At 40.8% G+C, this 23,477-nt stretch overlaps 1 protein-coding gene across 2 annotated transcripts in view; it reads left to right on the top strand.

Annotated features, from left to right (window-relative positions):
- The window catches only part of ZNF704 (zinc finger protein 704), a 96,470-nt gene that overhangs the window by 58,575 nt on the left and 14,418 nt on the right, over positions 1 to 23,477 (top strand). Inside the window, exons 3-7 of one of the 2 annotated variants that reach the window (XM_059487065.1) lie at positions 4,019 to 4,122; positions 8,218 to 8,450; positions 11,848 to 11,948; positions 14,294 to 14,555; positions 19,176 to 19,280. In XM_059487065.1, the coding sequence (XP_059343048.1) occupies positions 4,019 to 4,122; positions 8,218 to 8,450; positions 11,848 to 11,948; positions 14,294 to 14,555; positions 19,176 to 19,280 (805 nt within the window). The remainder of the gene's footprint in view (positions 1 to 4,018; positions 4,123 to 8,217; positions 8,451 to 11,847; positions 11,949 to 14,293; positions 14,556 to 19,175; positions 19,281 to 23,477) is intronic. The other variant, XM_059487074.1, reaches the window with a different exon arrangement.

Below are 23,477 nucleotides of genomic sequence, written 5' to 3'. Positions count from 1 at the left end.
CTACCACTTTCTCTGCTCTGAGAATATTCTCCAGTACCCTTAAAATATGCTTAGGTAAAAGCATTAGACTTGAAATGCAGTCTTTCCAAGAGGAAAGACTTCAGGCTTTTTGATCTAAGCCGGGCAAGTAATAAAGAGTAGTGTAAAGACTGAAAAACTAGAATAAAATTTGTATTTCTAAAGATTTCTTTGAGAGCAAGCCTGAAGAATAGGAAAAAAATAGAACTGTCATATAGATGTGTCCAGATGGGAATAGTACATAGGAGGGAGTTTGAAGGTAACAGTGGCCAGGAGCTGGCAGAAGAAATGGACAGCAGGAGATTGGACACTGCATTGATTTGGAACATTTGCGTAGCCTCGGGCTTGTCTGGGACCCCCTTTTTCTCATCCCTTGGAGCTTAAACCCAGCCTTTCCTTGTAGACAGCTTTGACTGGGGAAACTGTGATGGGTGGTTTGATTGATAAATTATTATCAAAAAAGCAATTAATTAATCAGAAAATCAAAGAAAGGAGTGGTCAAGAGTAAGTGTAGTAACCAAGTCTGATTGGCCTTGGCTGTTAAAGAAAAGGACCCTTAATCGCCAGGCTGGCTAGATCAGTGTATTGCAGGGATCCAGTGAAACCACTCCCCCTGCTGAGGAAGCAGGGAGACATGAAGCAGAGACCTGGGGTGGTGGTAAAAGGTCTACCTCCAAGGACCTGTAACTTCTACTGCTAATATCTCAGCTGATTTGTTGTAATTCGGCTATTTCATGTGTTTGGATTTACAAACACTTGGAAGGAAAGGATCCAAAACTGCTTGGTTCTCAGACGCAGACTGGGCTGACACAAATGCATCCATCCAAAAGTTGGGAGATGGAATTTGGAGACTGGGATGTGAGGTTAGAGAAAAGAAGAAGTCTTCATAATTGACATAGTACATGATCTTAAAACTGATTTAAATTTTATTGCACCTAATACCAGTAACATCAGGGCTTATGATTTCAGTGCACAGAAAATCGCCTTAGCAATGGTGAGATAAATGTTTTGGGAACAATTGATGTGTAACAAGTTATTCTCCCCTCTGAGTCCAAATAGTGTTGAACAGCTGTGTGCAGGTTCATCTTTCCAGTAGAGAAAGCTGGAAAATATTGGGGAAATCTTAAGGCGTGAACTCACATGTGATGCTGACTAAATGCAGATGGCTTTAGTGGTTGCTGTCTTCAGTTTTATGCCTTGCCTGTATCTCAAAGGCTGCTGCTGCAGTACTGGCTGAATGATATATGAAATATGTGTGTTTACATTTATGAGCCAAACTGTAAAAATGGAACAGAGTCACATAAGCCAACACTTGTAGCTGCTAAAATTCTTGTGGCTGGGAAATATGAGCAGAGTGTTCTTGCTTGCTGGATGCAGTTGAGGAGCAGTAAATAGTGAAAATGACTGTCATTCAGAATGGGCAAAGAGAAAGCCCAAAGTTCATTTTATTTGGGCTGATATCCTGGTAAATTGGATCAGGAAGAAAAAAGGATTCCAGTAATTGCAAGAATGTAGTTTAGAATGGCTGGAAATGGCATGGATTCTCATGACTATTCCTATTCTTTGCCTGCTTGTGAAAACTTCCACTTTAAGTACAGATGCCAGTGCTGACAATTTTGGGACATTGTAAAATTATTTGGAGCAAGAGCTAGATTTTCAGAACAGCGGTGCTTATCATTGTAGAGGGGACAAAAAAAAGCAAAATAACTAGAAGGTAGTTATAAACTGCTTGGGGAAACTTTGTGATTAGCTCCGAGTCTAGACTCTGACATCTTGACACCAATTTGGCAGACACTTGCAACAACTGCTGTAGTGAGATGTTGCAATCCTGGAGAGGCCTGGATGGGAACATGTTAGTCCTGTTGCCACACAGACAGAAGAGCTTTTTACAGAAGAGCTGATTACAAACACTAGGGATCAGCTTCTCCATCTTATCAGGAACTTTTGCTCATTTTGTCCTCATATGTTGCAGAAATGCAGATAGTAATGATTCATTCACAGCTGGATAGTCACAGGGACAGTTGGTGTAGTCTGGCAGGAATGGGCTACAGAGCAGGTGAAGCCTTCTCAGAAACTAGATTTTCATACTGGGATATTAGGTAACTGGAAAATCATCTGGCAGTGTTGGTCTTGAGAAAGTGTAGCATCTCCATGTCAGCCCTGAGGAAGGCTCTTCTGAGCCTAGAGGAATTTGGCATTCTGAGTGAAACACTCCTCTGCAGGCATGAGGAGCTAATGGGTGACAGATTAAGAATCCAGCTGATTATAGCAGACATTCCAAGACCTTTCCAATACTTGATGATGACCATATGGCTGCTGTGCTCTTTGCAGAAGCCTTGGCTGGAGGAAAGAAGGGTTTCTACAGATATAATCAGAATGTAGCAGGAACCATCATCAGTATTTCAGCTCCAGGCACTGATGTGTTGCAAAAGACAGTTGTGAGAGTTAAGCTGTTGTGTGGTGTGGGAGAGTGTTCATCAGCATCTGTGTGGGTCCTCGCATCAGCCAGAAAGCAGCTGTGAATCTTTTCATGGGCAAGGTCAAGGTTTGCTCACTAAAATACCAAGAGCCTTTCACTGTAGTGTAGTTTCCAGTTAATGAACTTTCCACCTGATGGGTGAGATAGGATTCCAGAAAAGGGAGTGCACCCAGCACATCCTGTTCCTCTTGGTGACTTACTGACCAACAGTTGATGGGAAACAGCAGGTACTGACCACTTAATATCTTGGGCTTTAAATCAGACTCAGCCTGATCTGCTCAGTAGAGCTCCTGACAAGGCACAGAGATATCTCCAGAGACCCAGAAAGCAGAATATGGGATGGGGGGAAGTGTCCTTTTGTAAGAAAAAAATTAACTTGATCTCTAGGAATTGAGAAGATGATTTTGGATGATCAGTCATATGTTTGAAAGCAAACATTTTCAAAAAATTGTCTGTTTTGATCCCACCGACAAGGCGGAAATCCCACAAGGATTTCCAGCCCACAAGGGTGGAAAGCAAAAGTCTGCTAATATAGTGGGTTTGGTAGTTTTATTTTGGTGCATTGACTTCTCAGAAATTTTACATTGTGAGAGAGTTACTCTTTGGTAAAAAAGACAGAACATAATTCTTACAGACAAAGAAAAATTTCCTTCCTTGCCTAAAAAATCCCCCATGACTCCTTGAGCAATGGATCACTGTATCCTGGTTCCTGGTGGCATTTAGCATTGTCCAAATCTTCTCTTCCTTTCCCTGAAAAGCTGGCTGCTCTCCTTTCCCTTATTACTCCTTCTCCATGTCCTCTCCTCTAACTTACACAGGTTCCCATTGAGACCAGGCTGAGGCAGCAGTGGGCCCCTGTGCCATCATGCTGGTTCAGGCACCCATCACACCTGCAAAACAACCTCCTCTCTCTTTCTCTCCCCTACCCCCCTACCCTTCCTGCACCATTTTTATGCCAGTTTCCTAATTACTTAAAATATTTGGTTTTTAATCTGACCAGGAAAAATTTAGGATCAATCTTTTGCAGAGAGTATGGGAATGTTAATAGTTAAGCAGAAGCAATGAACTCACATCCCTTAGTTCCAGTTCACAGTTCTTCTTTACATTACAGAGACTAATGTATGTTGATATTGTTGCTAGTAATCTCACCCAATTTTGCATTTGTCTTCATCCAAGGAAACCACTTTAAGAACACACTTTGCTCTAAGAATATGAATAGCTGAAATTCTGAAATATAAAAAAGGAACAAAGTCAAATTTATAGAGAGTCACAGTAATCCTGAAAATTTTATACAAAGATGTATGCTCTTTTCCTACTTCTTTTCCTGCTAACACTGAGTTAGTTTGCTTATAGAAGCCTATGCTCAGGTTGCCATAAAACCAAGGTTTGGAGAACTCTGTGCAGTGGCTTGTTTTTGTTATTGTGCTGTGCTGGCTTAGGATTTGGGCTAAGTGAAAAAATACTAAAAAAGAGCTAAATTTTTGTTGATGTGTTTCCTGCCTCCCACTCACTGTGTTTCAGGAAATCTTTGGAAGAACTGGACATGGATAAAGTAACAGCAGCCATGGTACTCACCAGTTTATCCACCAGCCCTTTGGTCCGCAGCCCTCCTGTCCGACCCAATGGTAAGCCTTTGGAGCCCGGGGCTGTGGGAAGGGGGGCTTGTTCCCAGGAGCTGTGCCCGTGGGGGAGAACAAATGGTGAGTGCCTGTCTTCTGCTGTGATGGGGATCATACTGAGCTTTGCTCCAACCTAGTCAAAGTCTGGTGCAGCACTGGCAGAAATGAAAAGAAACATTTTCTTTAACTGTAGAGCAGTTCTGGTTTATGAAATGGGAGATGCCCATTCCATAAATGGGATATGAGCACTTCAAAAAGTCTCTTGATGTCTCTGAAACACTTAATTTTTCAAAGAGTTTGATTGCATTTGCACACATACAGTCCTAGAGTTGTAGAATGGTTAGAATTGGGAAATACCTCTAAGATCACGAAGTCCAACCATCAACCTGGCACCACCACCATGTTCACTTCTAAACCATGTCCTGAGTGCCATATCCAGGAAACATGAGAGCAGTTCTTCTTGTCATCTACTCAATGGAAATGAGATCAGATTTTACCCAAAGCCACAATAAGGCAAAGAACTTCCAGATCACAGCTCTTGGCTGAGAGGCTGTGCAGTAGCAATCTGCACAGCAAGCAGTCTGCTTCTCTGCACCTCCAGTTCCTGTGCTGTGTGTAACTCTCTGATGGTCTTCCATCAAATCTATAATCCCTGTAAAGACTATTTCATTCATGGTATAGCAGAAGACACCCAACTTTAAAAAAATGTAAAAAGTTTCAGGTAATGAGGAGATCCATTATGAAATATAATTGATCTATGCAAGATTGACTGGAGTTACAATAAATTTTTAGGAGTGTTTTATTTTAAGGAATTATTTGAATTAGGATAACCTTGTTAAGGTACGTCAGCGTTGTTTGTATGACTGACTTTTCTTACTCACTTGTAACTGCTAAAAACCCTAGATGCTTTCCTACTGTCAGTCATTGGAAGATTGAGAAATACTTGCTTTTCTTCATGGAAACAGGCATGATCCACAGTATGATGTTCTTAAAGGGATTCATAGCCAATGTCAGTGCTGTGTTTTTTCCATTTTATTTTCAGAAAATCTAAGTTTTATCCATTTAGTTGGAATTCTGGCTGTGAACACCCATGGCCTTTGTTCATGTGCTTGCCAGTGTTGAAAGCCAGAAGTGCTTATTGGAGCACCACTGCTCTGAGAAGCCCTGGAAAATCTCAGGCAGTGACATCCCTGTGACAGTCACACCTGAGGACAGGATGTTGCCAGCCCCTGAGAAAGGCCAGCAGAAGGGTGAAAGCACACCTGCTCTCCAGCTGCTCAGCTCACAGACAAAACCACAGCTGGAGATGGGTCTGTGCTTGATGTGGCAAGCAGGGATTTGGTGTGGCCAAGGCGTACACATGTGCCCTGCTGCATCCCTGTCCTGGGGAGCTGCTCTGCTGTGGGTGAAGCAGTATCTGCCACCTTAGGCTGAGCAGGTGACACTTGTCAGGAGCAGCAGTGCACATTAGCTGCAGCTGTCGATTGGCAAGATCTTCCAAACAAGCCCTTTTGAATTACTAATAGCAAATGGTGGCTGTTTAACTGCCTTTGATATTTCTCAGCATAGTCTGAGTGCTCTTTGATATTTCTTCATTTAGCTTGTCTGCTTGTTTCCCAAAATCTGGGAAGACTAGCCTGAAAATGTAGTTCACATGTTTTCAATAGTTACAGACAAGATCTTGAAGCTGGTTTTGGGCACCTTCTCCCTGAATATCTTGGTTTTGCCTTAGTCAAGGCTTACTAAAGACTTGAATAGAAGTATAAAGACTGGATAATTTAAAGCTTATTTGGTGTTGCAAGGCTCGGCTCTGATCCTAGTAATACAAGCAACAAATGTATTAGTGATTAGTTTTTTCTACACACTTTTCCAAAAAAGGGCAATAAGTAGCAGTATAATTAAAGGACCATTTGTTAAAACAAATGGAATTTTGCCTAGAAGTAAAAAATAAAATTACATTAGCATTAATATTAAAGTCAGATCCATGCTGGAATTCCTGGGAATGATCACCCATGTAAACTGGATCAGAGTTTGGCCCTTGTTTCTCTGCAGTTGAATAATATTTGGTCTGGTTCTCTTTCACGCAACTCCAGCAGTGTGAAAAGAGCCCCAAAATAAGAGTAAGTTGCATTTATTTATATATTAAACTTCTTTACATTAACAGATTTGTTAGTATGAATGAGAACCAGTGTTTGGTTTTTTCCTGTTGTTAACCTCATTCAGTATTTTCCATGCTACTTAAAAAATGCTCTTGATTTACATCTCTTTCTCAGCAAGATGAGGAGAAGCTGTACACACTGAGAATACGAATAGCACCATAACTGTTTCAGAAAATAGTAGTTGAAAGAGTGTTCCTTTGTTTTTCTGAAGACATGAAAATTTTAAGCTATGCTAAGGTCACAAGTTGATACCAGATGCAATTTTTGGCTTTGGCACAAGACTGAAGTATCAAATATATAAAAGGAACAAAACACACCTTCATTACAGTCACATGAAGGTTGTAATCATGAGACAAAACTTGACATTTTCATGTTAGCTTCAGAGCTGCCAGAACATGTATGTTTGTCCTTTTCCAAAGAGGAATTGGGCAGGCTGGAGGGAGAGGATCAATTCCGTTTATGCTGTGTAGTCCTGATCGGTAAATCAGTACTACTGTAGCAGCTGCCTACTCAAGGGGGCACTGTGTTCTGTTTTTTTGAGCAGCTGATATTAGTCATTAAGGATTTTGTCCAAAACCAAGTCAGTTAGGCGAAAGAAAAAACAAAAATTCACTGGTTTGGGGGTAAGCTTTTGATAGCTCACTTTCTTGCGAATATTATTAGTTAAATTTATCTGTAAGAAATTGGGAAGGAATGAAGGAGTGACTTCTGCAGATCTTTAAAAGACAGGCACTGGCTTGAAAGGACTTGTCTCACACTTAAATACTGCTTCATGAACAGATAAGATGTTATTTGCTTGCCAGTTCCAAAGTCAGGTGTTGCACAATACTCAGGCACCCACAGTGTCATTGGGGAAAGCTTCCAATGCCTGAGTTAGGGAGAAGCTGCACCTAAACAGTCCCTGCTCATTTGCCCAAGTCCTGTGAGAACCTGAGAGCTCTGGCAGAGCTGCCTGTGGCTGTGCCCTGGGTGTGCTTGGACCATGCCTGCACTGAGCTGATGACCTGCATGCTTTTCTGCTGCCAGCAGCCCTTTAGGGACAGCGAGGGTGACATGCCAGCGTCTAAAGCCTGAGGATCTGTGCATGTGAATGAAGCATGGCTTGAGCTGTGCCTCAGGCTGCACAGGCAGTGCTGGTGCTCCTACCCATGGCGCTGCAGTGTTAGCTGTTAGTTCCAGTGTCTTCTTAGCCTGTAATGGATGGGGAGCTGCAGCACTGATTAGGCAGTTCCTCCAGTGAGTGTGGAGGTGATCCAGTGTCTGTGTGTTCACTTCTGAAATGTGCAGATGCCTGCACACCCATGTATCCCAAGGGATACACACCCCACCTCATGTGGAAGTTCAAATTCGGCAGAGACAGGTGTATTGAGAGATTGTAAGAACAGAGTGTAACTATGATTTTCTTTGGTGTTTTAGTACTGGGAAGATGGTCATGTTTTTGTGGATCTGCTTAGTGTTTTGGGGCTCAGAGTGTGTGTCCCCTTCTCAGGGGATCTCCTGTTGGCAGTGTGGTGGCTTGGAGCTTGCTTTGGACACCAGAGTTGTGTGTTCCTGTTAAAAGTTGAGGATGTATTTAGAATCATAGAAGTCAATTTAAAGGTCAATTTAAATGTTTTCCTTAAATCATGCATGCAATATATGATGGTTTATCACTGTTTATGCTTCAGAACAGGTTATCTTTTTCAAATGCAACATTTCTTTTTAGAAAAATACTTTGCTGCTTTTGTTTTTTTGTTTTAAATAAAATAAAAATCAAATGCGGAATATGTAATTTATGTGCAGTGGGTTAGATATGGTTGTCCTCTCTACATCCAGTGCTTTCACATTCCTTTACTGATTTTGCATTTAATTACCAATATGGCATCTAAACCTCAGAAAAAAGAGCTCCTTAGCCCTCTCACTATGATACTGTTGTAATAATATCTTTTGTTGTTCTTGACAGAATCCCTGAATGGATCTTGGAAAGAAGGAGGATTTGTGCCTTCTAGCACCAGCAGCAGTGGATACTGGAGCTGGAATGCTCCCAGTGACCAGTCCAACCCATCCACCCCATCTCCACCTCTGTCAGCTGACAGCTTCAAAGCTTTTCGGACGCCTTCCCAGGCAGATGATGGTATCGATGAAGGGGAAACAAGCAACCTTCTCTTTGATGAACCCATTCCTAGGAAGAGAAAGGTTAGCCTTATGTTAAATTCCACATCCATGGTTAGATAGGATGTTGGTAGGCTTATTTTGTTGTGAGAGAGGAACAGGTCATCCAAATAGCTGTGCTTGTGTATCCTCCCTTGGCATGCATTTAACATGGGGACTTCATGTAGTCACTGTGTCTCATTCAACGTGGTCACCTCCTGCACATACATGCTGCCATCAGCACCACATATTTCCTGCCAGATGGTGAGGTGCTACAGAGCCTCCTGCTCAGAAAACACTAGAGGGATTTCCAGAAGGTGTTGCCTTTGGCCATTCAAGGGTTTCCTGTCCTACTTTGACAAATTCTCTGTGTTCAGGATGCAACAGGCAGCCTTTACATGTCATCAGAAAAACTGACTATGGCCTTAATACTCCTTGTTCCCTGAAAGTGCTGTTTGTCTGACAGCGTGTCAGATACCTTAATACTGTGAAGGTTTCTCTGCACAAACATATGGAGTGAAAATGGAGAGAGAGAGCTCAAACCCGATGGCTTTTGATATAGTATTAGCATTAGCCAAATTTATCCTCAGTTGGAGTGCAAAAGCAAGCTAAATAAAACATGACATTAAAAAACAGGTCCAAAACTAACCCCAAAAAAGCACCATTGCTAGCCAGCAAGCTTCTCTGGAAGAAAAAGAAAACAAAGAGATGGCACTAGTCCAAGTTTCCTTCCCTCCCAACACAACAGGATAGATTTTACATAGCAAGATGTAAAAGGGCTTTTTGTAAGGAGAAAAAACAGAGAATTTTTTCCCTTAGTGAATTTGTTTCTGCCTCAGTCTGAGACAGTTAATTGCTTCATCACCAGCAGGATGAAGTTTTAATGATTGTTTCAACCTGTTCAGATTATCCTCTTGCTTCAGAAGCTGCTTATTTGCTGACCCATGCAATTGTTCCCTTGTTCATGGGAAAGGGGTGAAAATGTTTGTACTAAGAAGGAAAAAATATATTTTGGAGGACACCTTTGTTATAATAAATTAGAAGTTGGAGCTGAACTTTGCACTAAACAGAGAGACAATTTGGGGGGGTGTGGGGCAGGAGGAGTAGGAGTGCAAAAATGTCCTGGTTTGCCTTTTACTTCTCAGTTAACCTTCATCTTATTAGCCCCACTCTTACTGCTCAGCTGTGATGAGACAGATGGGTTTGCAGCTGCCATCTTTATTGTTTTCTAAGTTGCTTTCAAATACTTCTATTTATGTACTCACCATAGGTCTATTACACTATCTGTTCTGTTCACAAGGATCTGGCTTTATTTGGCAAATGTTTCATTTAGATAAACAGTAACATTCCATGCCAAACTTGGTTTTATAAATGAACTTGCCTTCCTGCAGGTTTTTTCTTTATTCTGGTTCCAGCGTGGTACTTGATCTGAGTACAGGTTACCATCTTTAGAAGCTGAAACAAAAATGTTCAGGTTATTTCTTCTTCAGGCTGCAAAAGTCAGAAGGAGTAAACCTGGAAATAGAGTGATTGGTAACTTTATTATTTGCTTAAAAGTTTCCTCTAAGGTAGTTATTCCTCACCAAACCATTTATGTTCCATTATTTTCTTAAATAAAACAATAAACCTGAATAGGTAATTTTTGGAAAGGAAATGGAAGAAATATAAGCATATTCTTTATTTCCACCAAGTGAACTTTCACTTAATTATGTTACAAGCATGTGGGTTTTTGCAAACTCCTACCAGTGACAATAAATCCAAAACCCACAGATTTTACCATCAAACTGGGGGTGGATGTTAAACCATTCTGTACTCATAAAGATGTGTATGGTGTTTATGATGTCATATTGGAATTCCTAGGATATCAGTTATAAACATGGCCTTCATCTTTTTGACATATTTGGTGGTTGGTTGTGTGGTTTTGAGCTGATAATAGTATTTAGTATTGTATTATGGAAATAAGAAAAGTATGAATCAGAATTGCTAGATAGATTATATTTAATTTGAGAAAAGAAAGAGTTCTCTCTCTGTTTGACTGATAGCTGTATTATCAAATTAAAAATGGGCAATTTATGTGCAATTTATTGCAAACAGAAGTTTTTATTACAACCAGTATGATGAGGTACCCCAAATTTCAAAGCCTTAAGCATTCATACTTTAAAACAGGAGACGTTAAACTGCAGGGAACTGTGAGAACATGCTGCTACAATCAACTTGTATTTTGAAAAGCCTGTCCACTGAGATTATTTTTAAAGTTATATTCTAATCATCATCTTTCTAACAAATGCTGAAACCATCTACTGGCATGCAGTTCCAAAGGGTCCAAATTGAAGGAAGCACCAAGTCAGCTTTTGTTCAAGGCACAGTGAAATGTGCCTAAGGATGTGCTTGTTCTCCCCCTTTTTTTAAATTGAGTTTTATATTAATATATTAATTTAATCTTATATGTAACAGAAATTATAGATTTGTAATACAGTATTTTGATTTTTGAGGTAAAAATAGCTTTTAAATATCTCTAGAGTTTGTAACAGCTGTGTTGTTTTAAGTCTGCTTTTCTCCTGAGTCTTCAAAATGTTGAAGATTGGCCTAGTGATAGCCTTGTTGGGTGTGCTCTAAATCAGTGATAACTCAGTGGGGATCAATTAAATTATATTAAAGGATATAAAAAGAATATACAAATGAGATTTTACCTGTATTTTTAAAATATTGAACACAGACTGATAACTTCTCATTCTCTTGTCTGAGTAAAGTCCACAGCAGCTTCTGAGTGAAACAAAAACAGGTTGTGCCAGCTCATGGCGAATATGGGTGTAACAGAAGCTATATTTTTCTGGCACAGTATTTTTTTGTGCTGCAAATATCATGAGCAGAAACATTTACAAGAACTTGCCTTGGAAAGACCTTAATTTAAGAAGGTGCCTTGGATTAAGTGAGAAATCCTCATCAGGGTTTTTTTGAAAGAAGTATAGGAAGTTTTTACGTCATCTACCTCCCTTAGTGGAGGAACTGAAACTTAAAAATGGAAAAGTGTTGCCAATAAACAGAAGTAAAATTTTGTCACAAGCTGCTACTGCAGCTTTTCACTGGTTTCTCTTGAATTCAGTAGGGTGACACATTTGATAAGAGACTATTAGGTCATTATGAATTTGGAGTCAAAGGCTCTGAATCTTTACAGGGTTTTGTAACTGTTTATCTGGTTTGGGTAGTTTGGGGTTTTTTCTACCTTCCCAGAATTACAGAGTCACAGCACTGCCAAGTCCAGCACTAAACCATGTCTCCAGGCAGCACATCTACAAGTCCTTTAAATACCTCCAGGGTTAGTGACTCAGCCATTTCTCTGGGCAACCTGTTCCAGTGCTTGATAACCCTTTCAGGGAAGAAATTTTTCCTAATATCCCTACAACTTCCATACAACTAATGCTGCTTTACTCATAATTTTCAGAACTCCATGAAGGTGATGTTCAAATGCCTATGGAAGAACTGTGGGAAGGTGCTGAGCACAGCTGCAGGGATTCAGAAACACATAAGGACCATTCACCTTGGGTAAGAGAGCAGTCTTTTTGGGTCTAAAGGATTTGGTATAAAAGTGGAGCAATTGCCCTTGGCTGGATAGATGAACTAGGGTACTAGATTGCCCTTGGCTTCTCTGTCTCATATCCCTGTGTTTCTGAGGAAATTGTGGAATAGTGCATCAAGATGAATGAGCACTTATTCCAACAGCAAGGTACTTTTTTCCTGAAATTCTGTCAGCTTTGCTCGAAGGTCAAATGGAGCTCGAGGTTACACTGCACTTCCCTGTCAGCTGCACAGCTCAGTGCCATTACATCATATGTGCTGTGTGCACATCATGTCTGGGATGACACTCTGCAGTAGACAGGTTCAGGGTATTGCATGAATACTTTTCAACTTTGTTTCACATCAGGTCAGGTGCTTGTGCCAGTTCTGAGTTGAATTCATGCCAAAAGAATTATTAATGCCAAAAGCCACACCAAAACCACAAACCACATAAGAAACCTGAAAGTAAAAGTAAATTGAGCTGCATGTTGTCATGGTTTAAAGTACCACAAAGCTGTTCACCCACTATCCCCTTCCTTCCCTGGAAGAATCAAAGGAATAAAGAGTAAATCTCATGGGTTGAGACAAGAACAGTTTAATGGCTTAAACAAAATAAAACACTGATGATAATAATAACAGTTATACTAATGACTCTAATACTTCTAAGGAAAGGGGAGAGGGAGAGAAACAAAACTGAAGATAAATGAGTGATGCACAGTTTACAGTGATTACAGTTTCTCACCACCTGCTGACCAATGCCCAGCCTGTCCCCAAGCAGTGATCAGCACCTCCCAGCTAGCTCCCTCCAGTGTATTTACTGGACATGACATCCTATGGTATGGAATATCCCTTTGTCCTGGCCGTGCTTCCTCCTAGCCTCTGATGCCCCTGCTCACTGCCTGAGCATGGGAAACAGAAAAGTTCTTGATTTAGAGTAAACACTGCTCAGCATCAACTAAAACATCAGTGTGGTATCAACAATCTTCTCATCCTAGATCCAAAAGACTTCTCTGGGCCAGCTACTTGGAAGAGAGTTAACTCCAGGCCAGACAAAGCCAGGGCACACATGTATGTTACTTGGACTAGAAGCAAAAGCAAATTGATCTTTTAGGAGACAAGTTTATTTCAGAGCTGTAGTTTGCAGCTGAACTCTCCCAAGTAATTCATTGAGTGATGTACCTGTCTCATTTATAATTACAGTTGCGACTCATGGTCTTCACCTGTTAGGTGAAAATACATCTCTGTTCTACAGATCTGTTACCCACAGCTTAAAAATTAAAGCCACCACAAGAAAGATCTGGCGCTCAGGAGGGTCTTGAAGAGGTCAACAGTTACCATTGGGCTTAAGAGTAAGGCTGTGGGAAACAAAAAATCTGTCTCAAAATGCAGTGAGGAATGTTAATTTGTGTTTTATATTATGGGGACATGCTCTTTGTGGTGTGGGAGAGGCAGAAACAAACAGCAAAACCTTTCTGGAATTTGCTGGAGCTAGAAACTTTTCTGGAAAGAGTAGTTTTGGTGAGTGACTGGCTGCATTCTGATGGATGGTGCCTCTGATAGAGCCTTTCAGACCTGCTGGACGTGTGTTCTCTCAGCGCCTTCTGGTCTGGACTTCAAGATAATGTGTAGTCTCCTGGGAGCTACTGCTTTGACTGGATTGTTCATTGCTAGCACTTGTGCTCAAATGCACATCAGATGAAACTTTAAGGCAATTAAACCTCCTACATGCTCTCCTTCAATAAGTCTGCCTCTGGAGAGTAGGACCAGAAAGTCCTGGCTGTGGCAAGCAGCCCATATGAGTGCTTTCTCTGGGAGTTGCATGGTGAGACTGTTTTCTAGGAAATTCTTTTGTTATGTTACAGGAAGTTACGGTGAATGGCAGCTGTAAGTATATTTGATATAATTAAGTAACTTCTGATAAGATTGCATATTGTTTGCTGGAACATGAGTGAAGTGTATCCTGCCTGTGTCTGTTATCTTTGTTGTGACTTTCAAAGACAGAGTGCATTGAGATTCTTGTTAACTTTACAATAGTTACAAATGAGAAGCTGGTACTTGATCTCAGGGAGTCAAACATCTACTCCAAGGTGAAAGAATTGGTCAAGAATAACACAAAGAGGGGAAAAGAGTAATTCCTACTTCTTTTCCCTTCAGACTAGATGATTTTCCTCTTCCCCTTACCTTCAGTCAGAATGCAGATAAAGTAGGAAGGGTTGAAACTGCAAATGTTAATTTATTGACAATATTAATATATTCACTCACACATCTAGAACTTAAAATTTACCTTGGGGTTCTTGCTTTCAATCAATTCTTACTTCTTTCTCTTGATACAGACGTGTAGGAGAGTCTGACTACAGTGATGGAGAGGAGGATTTTTACTATACAGAAATCAGGCTCAACACGGACTCAGTAGCTGATGGCTTAAGCAGTCTTTCCCCAGTGTCTCCATCTCTAGCATCTCCTCCTTCCCTTCCCACCCAAGACACAATCCGTCCTGAAACTTCCTGTGCCAAAACCGAGACGAAAGTGATGACACCTCTGAGCCGCTCAGCTCCTACCAACCTCTACCTCGTACACACGGACCATGCTTACCAGGTAACACCAGTGCTGGGAGCCCCAGGGATTACACTCATCTCACTAATGTGTAAAGAATGTCACAGCACAGTGTGTGGCTTTTAATGGGCTGAAAGGTTTTCAGAGCAGTCAAAGGCATTTTTTTTATTTAAACTGAGATGCATTCTTCTGAGCTCATTGTTTGTTTGTTTATGTGCCCGCCACTGCTGGTGGATTTTGGCCACACATAGGTGCATACTTCAGGTTGAGAAGAGTTGATCTGTGTATCCCACTGCCCTACATCAGTTCAATATTCACTGACCATAAGGAGAACCCTAGGTGATGTTTCAGATGGGGTTTCCTGCATTGTAAAAATTCCCATCCTGTCAGCTGAATCCCTCCCAGTCTTCATTTCAGCTTTGTTTTTATTGAATAAGTACAAGCTCTGCTTGAAGAGTCAACAAGTGTAAGACTGATTTCAAGGATGCCAGGAACAATTCATTTCCTGTTTTTGTACAGTGTGAGATGTCAGTTTGCAGTTGTAAAGTAGAGCAGGAAGAATGAAAAAACAAATATGGTACCTTCATATTTTTGGAGGTAATGCTTTCCAAATGGCAAAAACTGCTGTCCTAGAACATTCCAGCTAAGTTTTGACAGAAAGCATTAATTATAAAACTGCACTAAAAACTTGACATGTTTTGGTCTGGATACCATAAGATAAAAGAAGAATAGAGGCTTTGAAGCAGTGTGGTCCATGACCTTTGTATGCACTGTAGAACTCTGTTAAATTTATCAGATTCCATAACTATCATATATAGGGTTGTACAGATAAAACTTTGGAGATGTGTTTGGAGCACACCTACCAAAAGGTCAGAGGGAGCTGTAGAGAATTCACAGGCTTGTTTTAGGCTTCTGTGCTTGTTGAAAAGCATGGGTGAAAGCTTGGCATTGCAGGTGGAAGCTGCATCAGGCAGCATGCCAGCCTGGGGACTGATGAAACCAGCTAGGAGAAAGACTTGCTTCTCAGTATAGCTTAAGCCCTGCCTCAGAGAGTGAGGCAACAAGTCTAGGCTGATGACAAGTTTTGCTTCATTTGGGATTTGCAGTCATGACAGTCTGCCCTGCTGCTGTTCAGAGAGCCACTCAACCCTTTTTTGCAAGCAACCTCTGAGTAAAGCACTTGGCCAAGGAAATCCCAATTCAAGTGTTTAAAATCCTTGAATTAGATCCCAATTTATGTATTTCATGACACAAGACTACAAGTCCCTGAGCCCCGTGGGCTTTTCAGGTTGCTCTGGTTTCAATGCTTAATTTCATCAGTGAGGAGTGACACAGTCCCCACTGTTGACAGCTTGCTAATTGGAAGCAGGAGGCAGGGTCCCTGCTCAAGCATTCCGGCTGTCCTGGCAAAGGAAGCAGCTTCCGTGGAGGTCAGTGGCATCCTCTGCCAAGATCCCTTCTGCCCTGAAAGAAGGGCCAGGAGGCAGGGTGGAGATTCAGATCTCACCAGCCAGAGGAGAAAGTGGAGATTACTTCACTGGGAGCAGCTCGAGGAACTTGCATAAGGGAGGCTGAATATTGTTCTTCACAGGGTTCCTGTTAAAAAAAAAAAAATGGGGGAAAAATACAGAACCCAAAGTTTGGTCGCAAAAATCCTAAAGAGATCTGTTAATTGCCATTTCCTCTATGACTGGAAAACATCAGATAGACTACTTGTAGTGAGAAAGATATGAGGAAACTGAGGAAAGTCCTGATGCTCTTCCCTGACCCCATCCTATGGGTGAGAAATTATTCAGAAAAATAATTGAAGAAATTCTGGAAAGTTCAGCAGTTGAGGCAAACTGCACTGGGAGAGCCCTGGAGAAAGGTGATACTAGAACAATACAGGAGGCAAAAGAAAAATCCCTCTGGGTTCAATGAGAGCATTTGATCTTAAAACATATAGGCAGTATTTGTTAAGAGATTAAATTTAGTGTAGGAGAAGGAGCTGGAAAGTGACAGAGAACAGCAGTGAGTTATTTTGAAAGGGCCTTTGAATGTCATTAGTGAAGTTAAATGAAAAGCTGTTCTTGGCCCTGATCTCACTTTCATTAAATCATTTTGGTAATATACAAATACTATAATAAACTTCACTGATAACAAACCTGGGAGACATCAGCAGGAAGGGAGTTAAAGATCAGGCTTACGTGACTGGGTGATCTTAAGAATAATAGGTTTTGGATGCAGTTAAATGTCAGAACATGCAAAGTCCTGCATTTAAGGAACTAATGAGATTTTTCTGCTATAAATTAGAGTAGTTAGAAAATTATGTAAGAAGGAAGCCTATGTTCATTAATCAAGCATGGAATGACTGTGAGCCAACAACAACAGAGCTGAAGGGGGGAAAAAATAGTTGTCAGCTCTCTTGGATAAGAAATACCTGGGAGAGAGAGGGATTGTTAATGCCATTATACAAGACCCCCATATAACTTCATCTGAAATCCTGTATTAGAATTCTGGTCAGCCAAATTTGATGTGATGGGCTCCAACCAGAAGAAATAGTAAGAGGACATAGAGGACATGGGCAGCCTCTCCAGTCCTGGGACTGATAGCTCAGGCAAAGCAAGGGACAAGAAGAAGATGGAATTGCTGCCTGGGAAGAAAGTGAAAGGACAGACATGAGCTAAAGAGGATGAGCATGGGCTATTTCAGATATAAGAGTAATGTTGGCACAAATAAATGCAAATTGTTCATTAATAGATCTTGATTGGCAGTTAGATGGAGGTCTCTAAGCAAATTAAAGGTGGGGTATAGGAATTCTTCAGTTGGTTGTAATGTTTTAGTTGCTTATCTTATGGAAGAGATTGACTAAAATGTTAGCCTGAAAAAAGCAGACTGTGCTTGATGAGCAAAGATGCACATCTGGAAACAAGTGAACAAGGTGATAGATATCTAAGTCTGATCATGTCTGAGGCAGATTTCAGGCACTAAGAAAAAGGAATTGAGCACTATGGTATTTTGAGCAACTGCCAGTTGCGTCAGTTTTAAACTTCATCTTTCTTTACAAAACTATTGCCTGTACCTGTTAAATTTAACTACAGAGGAGCTACAGACAGGCTCTTTAAGCACCTAGGATTCCCCTTCCAGGTCTTACTCAAATACCTGAGGAAGTTGCAGAGCAGACCCTGGGTTTGAGCTGCCATCCTTGTGGCATGCTGAGCAGAGGCAGTGCTGCCTCACTGCTCATCCAGCTCTCTCCAGTTCTTTCTGTCTGGAGCTCTATGGTCATTCATTCCTTTGCATTTGAACAACCACTGGTGCCATCTGAAATTGCCAAATTGTTCTTGACACCTTTCAGAGAGGTTTTTATATTTTATGGAGCTCAGTGGATGTTTGCTCTGCATGTCTGTGTGGATTTTCTTGGAGCTGTCAGCGGCTTGGCAGCCCGCAGAGCATCGCTGTCATACACAGAGGCATCTGGTGGCCTCACCTTCCTTTTCCTGGAAAGGCTGTAGGGGATTGCTTCAGCCCTTGTTTACTTGTAAGATTATCTTTAATGGGAACTATCAGGTTGTAGTTTTTCATCACTCCTCTCTGCCTGGTGGCTCAAGGAAGCACCCTTTTCCTGAACCAGTGAGACAATTTCAGCAGCCCCAGACACAAACACTGCTTAAATGAGTGTATTGTGTTATTGTCATGTACCAACAACTGAAAGGCAGAAGTGAAAACTCATTTTAGCAAATTCTTTGTAAGTTTAAACCAAGGAGGGTTCTTTTTTGTTGTGACAGCTTGAAATTCAAGGGTCAAAGTGAGCCTTTGTTCATGCTGGCTGCTCAAGCTCCTGCTAGGCAGGGTAGCTACACAACTATGAATTTCATGATTCTGAAAATTAAATGGGATTAAAAAAGAGACAGGGAAGAATTCATGGAAATTCATAACCCAGTGAAAAAACCAAAGGAAAGACACAAGATGAAAAATGCTCAACAGTCTAAGCTCACGTTATCACCCTTGTACCCCAGGGCAGCTCTAGGTATTACAGCCCAGATGGGAAAAACATAGGAGTTCAATGAGCCCAAATACTTGATTCAGTTTAGTATTTCAAGAGCTGTTTTTTGAATCCAAAGGATTATTTACAGCTCCTTGTTCTTAATAGGAAAAACTGTTTTAATTGGGATGACTCTAAACATTTTTCTGATAAATGAGAAATGGCCAACACTTACTGTTAATTGCTTCCATCCCAGAAGCCTTGCTGTCCACACTAAAATTGTGTAAAACGACTGCCATGAGTTTAAGTATGACCTTGTTTATCACTGTGGAACAAGTGGTCATCTGTGCAGTAGTTTTTGCTTCTTACTGGCATTATTTTAAAAGTTACTTGTATGTGACGTTTGATTTTGTCTGGTTTTTTAGCAGATCTAGCTCTTTAAAGTTTTCCATGGATTCTTTTGAGAGCAATCATCTTTCTCTAAACATGGTTCAGGAACAGTGATGTATATATATAGCTCTGTCCCTTCCTTACTAGCTTATCCATGATTATCCCCCTCACAAGGGTAAAATGCTCATCACCATGGAGTTTTTTTATGCCTTGGAAAATCTCTCACATATTTACCATTTCAAGGAATGAAAGATCCTTTGGAAGAGGAATGGTTCTTCTTGCTGGAATAATACTTTCTTTTCACACAGGCCACTCCTCCGGTGAACATTCCAGGGTCAGCCAAATTCACTCCCAATGGCAGTAGCTTTAGCATCTCTTGGCAGTCGCCTCCCGTTACCTTCACCGGCATTCCAGTAAGTGCACACCAAAAAGGAAAGAAGGGGAGAAAAAAGGGGTTTTAGACCTTTTTGCTTTGTTTCACACTGTGTAATTATGGAATTAAATGTGACACAGCAGATACCAAAAGGAAACAAATTAAACATATGCCTGAATTTGCCAGCATGGCTGTTTTTAACACCTTTGTAACTCTCTTTATCAGTGCAGTTAGCTTATTTTTGCATCAGTATCTACAAGCAGGCAATTGAATCTATAGTATATATGTTTTTTTAACCATATGCTTACAAAAGAACATTCTGGTAGGTGCAGAGCTTGGTACTATGTCCTTCATTTTTGTGCCATTAAGAGATTTCTTAAAAAACTAGATGGAAAATCAGCCTGATGATGGTTCTGCTGACAGGCCAGTTGGATTCAGGCAGTGGGGCTGTTACCTAAATGAACCTTGAAGGTGAAGTATTTTTAAAAGGCAGCTGAAAGAAACAATAAAATGAAACGCAAAGTCCTGTTTTAGGAGGCTGCAAGTATGTAGCCCCTACTAATAGCAGGAAAATGTTGTTTTATACAGAAAACATGTATCTATTGCATTTTGTTATTAACACATATTGCAGTTTGATAGCTTTTTAATGAGGATGTATTAGATGGAAATTCAACAGTGACCCTTTCTTCAAAACAACTGGCATACAAGGCCTAATTCTGTGAACAGTGATGCTAAAATCCTAAGGCATCAACAGGACTGCAGAAATGTGATATTTACTTAAACACAGAGTTGCAATGATTCTAAACATGTAGTACACCACAGTCTGTAGGTGTAGTACTGTGGGGGGAGTGAAAAACCTTCATGAAGAGTTGCAAGGGATTCAGCTTGTAGTGTCTGGTGTGGGGACTGCTGAAAGTAAATGCAAATCACTCTTTATGAGTAATGGGAAATCTTCTCTATGATTAATAGAAATAAATATTAATGTAAAGTATCTTCATTTATTGGAAAGCACTGTTTTCGTGATAAATTGATATTCTCTAATCATAAACCTTTATTGATATCATAACATCTCATTTGATATTACACTTTATGAATTTATGAATTTTTAAAGTGTGTTATATAAGGCACATTGCTCATCCAAAGAACTCTATAGCTTTTTTTCTCCTGACAGTGAATATTAGACAAGGCGATAAGAGATACTGTTTCCCTCCCTTCTCTTCACCAAGTGAATCTCCAAAGCTTCTTACTGTCAACCTTTGGCAAATCTTGGAGATTTTCTGCAGAAGCTGTGGCATCCTGCAGAGCTGATAAAAATGAAAGTGACTGAATCAATTACACTGCACTCTGCCAATGAATATTTATTAAATTCCATCAAGGAACAACTAACAGTGAAAGACATCATGCTGGCAGCAATTTCAACAAGAGTGCCTTGACAGAGTGTGCTATCCGCAGAGTTCCCTGAGAATTTGATTTCCCAACAATGGGGTTGATACGGAGTAATTATGAAACTGGCTCCTTTTGTGAAGTAGCAGAAACTGGTGCCAGGAGTGTTGGGAATCTAAAAATGCAATTAGTCACATTGTAAATCAGACACTTAATAGGGCAGGATTAGACATATACACATTGAGTTTACTTGTTCAGGCAACAGTGCTGATCTGTGGCTGTAGAGTGGAGACTTCTCTATAGAATTTAAGAAATACTAAATTACTTTCTGAGAATTTGGTGGAGATGGCAACGATTTAAGTACAATTTGAAAGTAATCCCAATACAAAAGCCTGGGGAAGCAGTGATGCAGAATTATGAACTGCTCAGGGAACTGTTAGAGCTGCCATTATAGCTCTAACAACATTTTTAAGGCTGTTTAACAAAGAAAAAAACATAATAATAAGAAAAAAATCTTCCAGGTTTGCACACATTTGACTCCTTTGTCATCAGTGTGATCATTTATGAATTACAAAGGCTTACCTGCAGTGAAAAATTATGTGCAGTAAGTGATGGTACAAATGCAAATTTATGTTAAATACTTGTATTTAAATTAAAGTTTTATTTCTGTTTCAAAGTCAATTAGATATTGCTTTACAAAATCAGGGGTCTGACAGTTCCCACCCTTACACTGAGTGTAGGTACTTCACCTACATTCAGACTTTCTCTGATGGGGTTTATTTAAGGCCAGACTATATGACAGAGCCAGCATAACAAACTCACACAATTGTGACATACACAGTCCCTGAGATGAGACACAAATCTGTAGTACCCAAGGGTACCTCAGAGAGTGAATCCAAACCATTACTTTTTGTCTGACCCTTAATATTTAAGCAAGCAGTTTTCTAAAATGGCTTTGGAATACTTTTCCAGCCTGGACAAACTACTGAATAGGAAAAGGTTAGGTACAGATTAGAAAAAGTGCATAGATCTACATATTTTCAATATAGTAGTCTCCTTTCACATTTATTTTTTGACACATATTGTTTCCCTCTTTCATTCTTGTGGACAGTGAATTTCAACGACATTGAGCACTTCCTACTTTCTGTCCTGGGAACTAGGGTGTTCAAACACCAAGAGTTGCATTAAGTCCTTATTTTCAGAAAGTCTTTAGCAGATCAGCACTGAAAGGCCTTTGGGAATATGGGTGTACTTATCAGCAAGTAACTGAGCACTTCAAAACAACCCATACTTGCTGCTGGATCAGTTGGGCTCAGTATGTGGCTGCTCTAGGCTCAGGAGTGTTCACAACATCTAAACACAGGCATTTATTTAGACATCTTGTAGTGATAAGGGAGGAGAAATGGCCAAGGTCACTTGGTCTGTTCATCCTGGAGAAGAGGAGACTGAGGGGAGACCTCATTGCAATCTGCAACTTCCTTGTGAGGGGAAGAGGAGGGCCAGGCACTGATCTCTACTGTGTGGGGACCAGGGGCAGCACCCAAGGGAATGGCCTGAGGTTGTGTCAGAGGAGGTTTAGGTTGGGTATTAGCAGAAGATTCTTCCCCCAGTTTGGGCACTGAACAGGCTCCCCAGGGAAGTGGTCACAGCAGCAGCTGGCAGAGTTCAAGTGTTTGGACAGTGCTGTCAGGTACTGGTCATGGTGTCATGTGTGACTCTTGGGGATGTTCTGTGCAGGGCCAGGAGTTGGACTCAGTGATCCTTGTGGGTCCTTTCCAACTCAGGTTATTCTGTGGTTCTGTAATTAGGGGAACCTCCAAAGCTGTTTGTGCTCTGAATCATGCACAGGTTAGATTCCAAGGCAGATGGGAAATACACTTTTTCATAGCATTTTTCTAAGAAAACTTTGCAGGTGAAAGGTTGAATGTTGGAACAGTTATGAGTTACTGTGAGGTACTGTTCTTTGCATGAAGCAGAAAGGACAGACTGATTTTTCTACCAATGGAGGCTGAATTAGGAGACTCAATCAGCCACGCCCTAGGGATGTGTGAGGAGAGAGAATTAAATGATGCAAATGGGACGTGCCATGGTGAAGTCCATATGTCTTGGTACTGGAGGACTTAAAATAATGACCATGTACTTCCACTTCTAGATAGTGTGTGGTAAAAGTCTTCCTGAATGTCAGTATGATCTCCACCATCTGATACTTACTTACATCTGCCTGCTGTAAGACCCAAAAAGGTTGAACAGGCAAGATCTTTGATCATCTGATGTTCACAGGTCACAAATCTTCTCTCAAACCACAATTTCCCCCCCAGGAGTTGTAACTGGAAACTCCAGGTCCTTGCTTCAAACAAACAGCATTATTTCACTCTACATTCAGCAGTGCTTCAGACATGAAAAGCCTCCAAGGGCAAGGATTGCCTTCTCGGGGCTTGCTCTTAATCTGCTCTCAGTGTTCCATGTAGAGAGCAGCTGACTGATATTGGTTAGACCTGCTGCAAAGCCTATCAGAATACACTACAGCTCAGCTTCAGTGCTGTGTAGCTGCCTTGGTGTGCCAGTCTGTGGAACCATTGTGCAGAGACCCTCTCAGGAGAATGCAAGGGAGGAGTCTGCATGCTGTAATTACTGCTCCCGTCTGATCTCTGTTTGGAAGTAGCAAGATAATTGCTTATAACATAGGAGGCCATCCAAGTACTCTTCTGTTCAATGACAAGCAGCTAATACATTCTTAGATGAAACAAGGAAAGTGGTTGATAAAAATTTGGAAAAAAGTAGCAGGGAACAAGTTGCCCTTAGTATTCTGGAGGGATAGAACAAAAGGAGCTAATGTGGGATTTGGATGTACAAA

The sequence above is a fragment of the Ammospiza nelsoni genome, chromosome 1 (genome assembly GCF_027579445.1).
Source record: "Ammospiza nelsoni isolate bAmmNel1 chromosome 1, bAmmNel1.pri, whole genome shotgun sequence".
NCBI classification, from domain to species: Eukaryota; Metazoa; Chordata; class Aves; order Passeriformes; family Passerellidae; genus Ammospiza; species Ammospiza nelsoni.
This window is presented reverse-complemented; position numbering and strand designations above follow the sequence as displayed.